This window comes from Poecilia reticulata, linkage group LG19 (genome assembly GCF_000633615.1).
Source record: "Poecilia reticulata strain Guanapo linkage group LG19, Guppy_female_1.0+MT, whole genome shotgun sequence".
Lineage (NCBI taxonomy): Eukaryota > Metazoa > Chordata > Actinopteri > Cyprinodontiformes > Poeciliidae > Poecilia > Poecilia reticulata.
In genome coordinates, this window is record NC_024349.1 from 22,398,665 (window position 1) to 22,407,992 (window position 9,328).

Here is a 9,328-nt window from a genome sequence, read left to right on the forward strand (position 1 = left end):
CTATCTTTAGGGACTAAACATGGGCCAGTATCAAAGAACACTAAGTTTTAAATCTTCAGTATCTTATCAGAGGGTTTTTAATGAGGTGCCAGGGAAATATGAGTTTTCTCTACTTGTATGGATCATATGTTGCTGCACACTGCTAATCAGCTGGATTATAAAAGCCTACAACACTTTTCACTCTGTTTGTGAGGAAGACAAAAGGGACTAATGGGACCCATTTCCTGCTCCAAACATTCTTGCTAAGGTGTGTTTAATAATTAATTAGCTACACTGGTAATTGTAAACTGATTATCATTATTGTTATGATTGAATGTGTTATTATAATTATTATTACAATTACTATTAATAATTAAGACAACAGTTATCATCTCAATATCAATTATGATATTTTACCGAGAAACAAATTAGGGGAAAAACAATTAAGACAGTAGGTTTTTCAATTCAAAATGAAAGAATTTTTATCAGGCAGTATGTGGGACAACCTTTTTAACAAGATGAAGCAGTGATATTTACATCACTGCTTGCTTGTTTCAGTACAAGCATTATTGTATGCTTGTACTGAAACATATTTTTCATTTTATGCAGTACGGTACTATGTGGGGGTTTGGAGCATCTGTATGCTGCCCGTTATTTTTACTGGTTTCCTTGTAATTCAAAACATCATTATCACATAGACCTAAATCATCAAGTCCAAAGTGTCCATGAGATAAATATATAAATAATATTAATCAAAAATGCAGAAATAAATTATATATATCTATATATTTTCTTTTTTAGCCAGCTCAGCAAAAAACTAAACAGGCATATTTAGCCAACTCTGATAATAATTAAATACAGCACTTTATTTTTGGGGGATTTTATTAACTAACTGCAACACGGGGCCATGGGTGGAAACCAAAACCCATTTTGGACACCCCTGGTTTAAGAAATACTGTATTTATTTAATTTATGCTTTTGACAATAAATCTAATCAGTTAATAATATTTTTTATTTGAATTTGTACTGTTTTTTTGCGACAGACATCAGAAGCTGAACTGTTGATTTGAAACTTTAAGATCATTATTGAAATTGTTTCCAAACAGGAAATAAAAACTTTTTTTTTCTGTTCATATTCCCCCATTCACAGAGAACACAAACAGTCACATTTCTGTCTTAAATAAAACCAGATATTTTATTTTTTTTACTCAAGGTGATGATACTATGAGATTCTCGTATCAGCCCATACCTATCAAGTTCTGATATAAAATAAATTCAAAATCTGGAGCTGGACAAAAACTTTTCAAATCAGCTTTATGACGTTATCCTGAAGTAGGGCAATGGGGGGAGAGCAGTACTTACGACTGGCAGGCGAAGGCCATCCCACAGATAGGGATACAGCGAAAAACACCCTCCCAGCGCACCACATAGACCTGCCCTAGCCACCAGCCGCTGAGCAGCCCGTGTTTGAACGAGGACAGCACCATCTGAGGGGAAGGAGGCGGAGGGGAGGGAGGGGGAGCGGGGGTTACAGCCCAGACCAAATGAATACAAATGGATGGAGGACATGAAGAGCATAGAGGAAAAAGTAGGATGGTGTCCATGTCGACAGCTCGCTGATTTTTTCGTCACAATCATTGGGTGAAGAAAATCAGAAAACATGAAGAGACAGAAATGGAAGGAAGCCGCGTCCTGGATGAAAAACCCGTCGGAATCGGACAGAATGAGTCAAATAGAGAGCTGGGGAAAACTGGAGGCTTTTGGGCGACAACCTAACAGGTTTTTCACCAGCATGCGTTTCCTTTGTCTTGCTCCTTCAAAAAAAATCCACCACATCCAGAACACTATGATTCATTCTGGGTGGAGATGCACCAAAAAACTTGGTTAAACCCCTCTGCCTTACTACTACTGCCACCAAAGACACACACACACGCACACACACAGCTCAAACCAGAAAAGGTAAATGAATGATGGGGATGAAGGACAGGAGTATACAGAAGGTTCAGGTGGGAACATGAGGAAGGATTTAGGGAGAGCAAAGTTTCCTTCACTCTCTGCCCTTACCGTGGTGTTATTGGGGGTGGGGGTGGGGTTTACTTACGGGTGACAGCAGAAGGTTGTGGCGATAATGGGCAGGCACTGAATGACGCCCTTGAAACGCCACAGGTGAACCTGCTCCACCCAGGACCCCGAGATTATGCCGTAGCGCAGAGACGACAACACTATCTACATCACCAGAAGCAGAGACAGCGGCGAAAAGAGGAGGGGGGAGAGGCAGAAGGGGGGGAAGGGGTGCACATGTTAGGTAGAGGAGAGGAAGGGAGGCGGGACAAGAGAGGAAAAAAAAGACGGGAAAGTTAGATGAAGAAGGGTGAGAGAGGAGATCAGTTAAGGGTAGGATGGAAAGAGGGAGGGAAGGAGATACATCTATTAGAGGGTGAGGTGACTGGGCCGGGTCGGGCCGGGTCTAGAGTCAAACTCACCGCACCACTGCTCTAGGTTACCGACATGCTCCACAACTCACATGACAACAGAGAAAGAGAGGCAGAGAGAGACAGAGAGAGCAGCAATGGCAGTTTGAAGACTTCGAAGGAATTCAGTAAAACTGATCTGAACACAAACACAACCTAACTCACACCAGGCAGGAAACTGATGCTGGACCAGCCTCTGCTGCACTGCTGTAGAACGTTGCCTTGACGACCATCTGCAGTGCTACAGCAGGGCCGTCTCTAGATTTTGTGGGGCCCCAACTTATCAAAACGGTGTAGGAATGATCTGCTGATTATTTTTGGATTAACCGATTGATGATCGGACAGCTAAAGCTGCTTAATATTTATTTTTTTGCAGAAGTTAAATCAGCTGAAGCTGCATCTGCCACTTGAGGAGTTTTGGGTAGAACATATTCACAGATAAAAAATGTGCTTTTACATCTTAAATTAAAAATGTATGCATAAATAAAGCAGTGTAAATATACTATGGACTCCAGTAAACAACTAATCGATTACAAAACTAGTTCACCATTATTTTAATAATCGATTGATCATGATTGTTTCATCCCTAATGGTTTTTATATAACTGAACCAAGATGTCGCCTGCTGCATCTTTGTTCAACAGAGTAAAGAGGGATGAATCCAGTTTTTTATTAATTGTAATGCATGAAAACAAGAACATGACTGTAGAATAAGTCAACAAAATTCATCTTCCATTAAAATTATCGCTGCAACGATTGCAGTTTTCTGACCGATCACCGATCTTAAAAAACCAGATCTATCGATTTCTATTTTGACTGATAGCAATTTTCTTTGTATGAAAAGTTGCTAAATTATAGAGACAAAGTTGTAAGTTGGAAACCCCAATACCACATGTGAAAAAACTGGATCCTTGGAAGAGAACACATGTGAAATGTTCCCTTTATAGAAAACTGGAGTAAAAATGGACATCTTCCATTTTTGGCGCCTGCATCAACTCTAAAGTCTTTTCTTGGGCAGATTAGAGGTCAGATTTAATCCAAAGATCGGTGCAGCAACTGTTTTCTGCCTGAATGACTTAGTGTGGATTTGCTCTTTACAAACAGGAGCAAGACAGTACCTTGGTAGTGCATTGGTACAACAGGAGGAGATAAGCAACAATTCATGAAGAATACAACAAAAATATTTGTTCAAACAGAACAGGAGCTCCAACTGAAAAGCAGAACGGCATGTTAGATTCATTTGGTTTTTACATGCATAAAAACAACACAAACTATTAATACACAATAAACTAAAGCTAGTTAGTTCATGATGTTATATAAATCTAAAGAGAGAGATGAGAAACAATTATCATTGGTTTGCACAGCAAAACTTCATCCACAAAAACATTTAAAGCATCATTTTTGAAGATAGCCAGAGCTGCAGGTTTCCCTTAGCAACGGTACAATAACTAAATATGACTTAATATTTCTTTGAGGTTTTGACAAAATCTGAAGCCTTACATCTAGTCTGCTGAAGGTTTCCTCAGAGGAATAACATGAAGACGTGCTAAAGAGCTCCAGTTTGGATTATTGTAAATTATTCAACTCATTTAAAAGGTGGAAATATGTCTCATTGTTAGTTAATTGTTTGTCCTGAAAGGAAATATTAAGAACTGAAACTTTTTTGTTTTCTTTGAAGCTTCTAACAGAACGCATCAACCAGGCCAAATAATCTATATAATGACTTGGTTAATAAAGTTCACTGACAACGTGTCTGCCTTTCTGGGTCATTTTCACAAAGATTCAATGTGTTTATCATCAGATTATTCATTTCCATATCATTTTCTGCTAAGGACACGGCAGACATTCTGCTACATCCAAAGAGAAATCATTTAAAAACCACAGAGGGACACATCTGAATAAAAACACACAAACCAAAAAGAAAAACACAAAAACAAAAACTGACTGGTATTTGAAAAAGACAGAAAGAAAGAAAATAGAAAGAACAAAAGAAACAAAGAAAACAGAAAAAAACTGAAATAAAGGGAAACATAGGAGAGAAATAAAAAAGTAAGAAAGAACAAACCAAAGGAAGAAAGAATGACAGAGGAAGAAAAAAGATGGATGGACGCTTTTAATGAAAACTCATCTTTAATGCTTCAATAGTCGAGTTTGTAGTCTAGATTAAAAATAAGTCAATGAAAAAAAGTATGCAGAAAGATCCCGGGCTGGGATTCGAACCCAGGACCTTGTTGCTGCAAGGCAACAGAGCCACCAACTGCAGTACTGTTAAACAGGATTTGACCCTAATCTATAGAGAAACTCTGACTCATGTATACAGAGGCTGTTTTGCTGGTGCAAACCATTAACCTGCTGACCTCACCGACAGTCCTCACATGTACTGGACAGAGAGAGAGAGCGGCTGAGTGGAACTGGGCTCACCGTGAACATGAACAGGGTGTAGAAGATGAGAGCCATGGCTGAAAAGGACTGGATGGAGGACATCATGTTCCTCTGCAGGCTCAGTGGGAGGACGACCAGCAGCGACACGGAGACGAGCAGGAGCACACGGAAACTCCCCGTCACCTGAACGCAGCACAGCAATGATGCCAGGCGAGGAGCTTCAAATACCACCGCAGTCACTCACTGGCTACAGATCAGGGGTGTCCAAAGTGTGGCCCAAGGGCCATTTGAGACCTTAAGAATAAGCTTGCATGGCCCCTGACAGCATTTGAAGAATGTTACAATTTTGATGCAGATTGTAGATTGCCATGGCAAATTTATATTCTAAATGGAAAATGGAAAAATCAAACCTTTTTTTTTTTTATTAACCTGAAATGTCACAGTAACTTTGGTTTCATTAAAAGTACTTGCAATGCTGGGATGGGAAGCCACCGATAATTTTTTGTAGCTCTAGTTTAAGTTTAATTTAATGTTGTGAAGGTAAAGGAGAGAATCACAATCACGTTTGCATTTTTGATTGGAGTGAAAAGGTCATTATTGGCCCCTGAGAACTTCTAACTTGAGGATTTCAGCCTTCAGTGCAAAAAGTTTGGACACTCCTGCTGTAGCTTTGGACTCAACTTTTGTGTATTTAAGAGAGAGGAGCAGAGTAAGAGTCAACGCTGATTTACAAAATAAGTCTCAAACCTGTAAACCCAACAGCTGAGCGAAGAAATTTGATCCCAAGTCAGCAATGACAACGTAGAAGGCGATACAAGTCCCGAGCATCAACCCGATCATACTGCAGCGACGAGAAGAAGAGTTTCAATTCATTTAAAAAGTCAAAGTCTGAGATTAACTTTACATTCTCATTACTGCTGAGTTTTTACAGGAAAAAAAACACATTTCAAATCTAAAAATACACAAAGTGAAACTTGCCTCATCTCTACGAGCGTTTTTCCAGGTTTCCCATAAGCATGGAAGGCTGCAGAGAGGGAAACATCGATGTGAATAATCCAACAGAAACTCACTTCATCAGCTGACAACCTGCTCAGAACGGCTGGAGGTGGAGGAACAGCTGGCTTTCTCACTTCTTCAAAACCACAACTGTTGCTACTTCTGTTACTGCGGCAACAAGCAGGCACCACAGTTTACCCACCCAGTCCAGCGTATGTCCTCCGCTTGGTGTTGCTGGCGGTGTGGACCAGGAACATGCAGGACTTGTGGGTCATCCATGAACAAAAGAAGAGCAGCAGAGTGCCCAGCACGATCCCACACTGGGCAGGAGCAGAGAGGCAGGTCAACATCAGGATTCAGGAATTTAACACAAGAGCGCATGAAGTATAAGAACTACTTGTGGTCTGTTCATATTTCACAGAATTTCTGGGAATTGTTTAAATGGACAGTTTAGACCAGTGATGTTCAAACTTTGTGCCATGAGCGACAAATTCGCTAAATAGAAAGAACCTGAGATCACAGAAGTTTTAGGTTTTTTATGAAATTTTGGAAAATAACATTTTGTGCAGTTTTATTTTATCTGCTCAATAATAAACTAAGTGACAATTTTATGGAAAGCAACAAAATAGTCTGAATTTTTGTAGAAAACTGATCATGATGGACAGAAAACATTAGAAAAGGTGTAGCATGACTGCGTTATTATGCGACAGTTTCCATATGTTTTGGGGTTGATCGTTTTCTTATTTGAACTGGAAGAGAGTAGGAAAAAAAACACATATATATGCAGCTTATAGTTCAGAAATCCAAATAAAGAAAATCTATAATCAGATGATGGTATTACAATCCAGAGTGAGAAATAAAATCCATTTTGTCCACATAAAACACGCCGGCATCAACAACCTGATTCATAAATGTGGGTTGTGAAATTCATTTTGCGTTGCATAACAGTGACAGATCATTTCATGTTCATGTCCAAGCTATGATACTTCAGTTTGCCTAAATGCGAGCTTAAAAACATATTTGCAAAATCCATCATATCGTCATATACAATTTGAAAAACGTTTTGAAATTGATTGGGTTTTGTTGCGATTTATACTTTCAGCTTTTCGCAGATTTTATTGTAAATTTAGGGGAATAAATTTCCACTGAATTTCACCCTTAGTTGTTCTAATTATAAACCTATACCATACCTTAGCTTAGTGTATTGTTTATTTTCAACATATTTACATTCACTTTTAAACACTGTGATACATATTTACATAATTTTTTAAAACAGACATAAACTTATTTGTCCCTACCCTCTTCCTTTCATATGCATCTTATTTTACACATTATTCTTAAATAATAATAATAAAAACACAACCTCTGGATCGTGTGAAACTCATTTTAGTGCCCTGTCAGATGAGATGTTTTTAACACACAACTATTTTAAAAACAAATATTGCTATAATGTCCAGTAAGAGTCTGGGAGCAAAATTAAAATTTTAAAACATACGTGATCTAAATAAGAATTGATTATTTGGATACATTTCTCAATAAAATCATTTGAAAACGTACGAATTATTTATTACACTTCAATATAACATCAAAGCAAGTGACATAAAAACAACACTGGATCAGAACAGTTTCAGTGAACCTCCGTCTGAATAAAGTGAACCTTATGGCGGCAGCTGAGTGACCCACCTGTTTGAAGCAGAAGGGCATGGTGAGAACGCTGACTCCAACGATGCTGTTCACCACGTTCATGATCAGGCCCCAGTTTGACGCCGTCATTTTCAGTTGCTATGTGCGTGGCAGTGGTCTTATAAAACCAGTAAAGCTTTAGAGAAGGGAGCACCGTGAGCACCACTGGGGCTGTTTTGGCTCAGTCTAATCTCTGGTGCTGCTTGTCTACTTCCCCGTGGATCAGTGACGTGGCGCTTTGAGAGGAAACACAACAGCTCGGTAGAACACGCAATTAACTTTATTTATTTTTCTAAAATACCAGCTGATAAGCTACCCGAATAGCGTTTGGGTAAAGGTAAATAAGTTCACGTTGGCAGTTTCTAAAGTTTAAAGTCATTAGCCACAAAGCTAAATCGATAACTTCCTAGTTGCCTACCTTACTCTCCGCCCTCCCGCCTTCCTGTCCTACTACGTTATCATTTGTAATTCCGCCACATTCCTTCGTTTTTTGCGGATAAGAGGCGTGTTGGTGCGTGTAATGAGAGAACAAAATCCGTGTATCACAGTTCATCAACAAATACAAGAGGGCTGCTTCCCTGAAAGTGTATCCAGGAAGTCGTAACTAAGAGCAGAGTGACGCTGCCTCAACTTAAGGACCCATGAAATACTCGGGCGCCTACTAGTGGTCGAAACTTTAATGCCACTTTTTATGAAACCCAACTTCTCTAGACCTTCCTTGTTATTATAAAAGGCAAATTGATTACATTTTTTTAAAGCTTGTTTTACGTCAAGGCAACAAATAAAAAATACTTTTTAAGTATAAATGTTAACCGAGCAAGGTGTGTTTTGTTTTACTGAGTTAATACATAATGAGTTTCTTTCTTTCCATTCAGTCTTTAATAATATTCCAAGGCCACTAATTTTACTGATCTTTCTTGTTTAAAATAATTTTCCAGTCTTAAATTACATTGACAACATTACAGAATGTGTTTTTGAAACTCAGAACATTTCTAAAAGTAAAAAAAAAAAGTGTACTTTTGAAACTCTGAAATTTCCATGAGTTTAATCAAAATGTCAAAGTTTTTTCTAGCAACATTTTGATTTTTGAAACCATGAAATTTCTGATTTTTTTCTATAAAATTTCTGAGATTAATCCCAGCATTTCTGGTTTTTGGTAGAAATTTACTCCTCCTTTTTTTTGTACCTGTAATGTTTTTTGTATGCCATCTTAATAATAATTGTTGCTTAATTTTAATTTAACTTATATTTTTCTTTTTTAATGTTAAAATACGTTTCAAATCTTTTTGTTAATACCATAAAACTGTGGTGTTTAGTAATATCACATCAATCTCATACCATCTCGTACTTTGTTCGGACACATTTTGTTTATGTAGCTGTTTTTAACAGCTTACATAAAACATTATGCATGTTTTTGCAGTTCTCCTAGTCATGACTTTAAATCAGTTTACAGATAAATGTGATAAATGTTGATGAGTTTTCAATTGTTTCATTTTTGCTAGCACTCTCTTTCACCTTTTAGCCCTCACATTGAATGTTGTTTGTGAAATATCTTTTTTTTTTTTTACTTAAATAATTAGTTAGACACATATATAATGTGATGCAACTCAGAGCTACTGATATATTAATGCATCATGAAATGCTGATATGTCATCAGTTAGATGGAAATGTTGTTTTCTTCTCCTGCATAATAGATTATGCTTTTGAGAACATTTTGTTGACAGTGCTCTTTGTTCCTTGATTCCCCCTGAGGGTCATATACTAGTAACAGAATATTTTTACATTGTTATATTTATTTTACAAAAGCACCAACAGACA

The 9,328-nt window shown here is 37.8% G+C and overlaps 1 protein-coding gene across 5 annotated transcripts in view; it reads right to left on the bottom strand.

The window, feature by feature from the left end:
* The window catches only part of slc38a10 (solute carrier family 38 member 10), a 29,419-nt gene extending 21,299 nt beyond the window's left edge, over nucleotides 1-8,120 (bottom strand). For 2 of the 5 annotated variants that reach the window (XM_017310815.1, XM_008437814.2), the window contains exons 1-7: nucleotides 7,929-8,120; nucleotides 7,511-7,746; nucleotides 6,030-6,147; nucleotides 5,810-5,855; nucleotides 5,579-5,672; nucleotides 4,871-5,014; nucleotides 2,081-2,205 (exon numbers count right to left, since the gene is read on the bottom strand). In XM_017310815.1, coding sequence (XP_017166304.1) covers nucleotides 2,081-2,205; nucleotides 4,871-5,014; nucleotides 5,579-5,672; nucleotides 5,810-5,855; nucleotides 6,030-6,147; nucleotides 7,511-7,600 — 617 coding nt within the window. In that variant the 5' untranslated portion in view covers nucleotides 7,601-7,746; nucleotides 7,929-8,120. Of the gene's footprint in view, nucleotides 1-1,341; nucleotides 1,467-2,080; nucleotides 2,206-4,870; nucleotides 5,015-5,578; nucleotides 5,673-5,809; nucleotides 5,856-6,029; nucleotides 6,148-7,510; nucleotides 7,747-7,928 lie in introns of those variants that run through there. The other 3 variants (XM_017310816.1, XM_017310814.1, XM_008437815.2) reach the window with 2 other exon arrangements.
* Nucleotides 8,121-9,328: the final 1,208 nt, after the last annotated feature.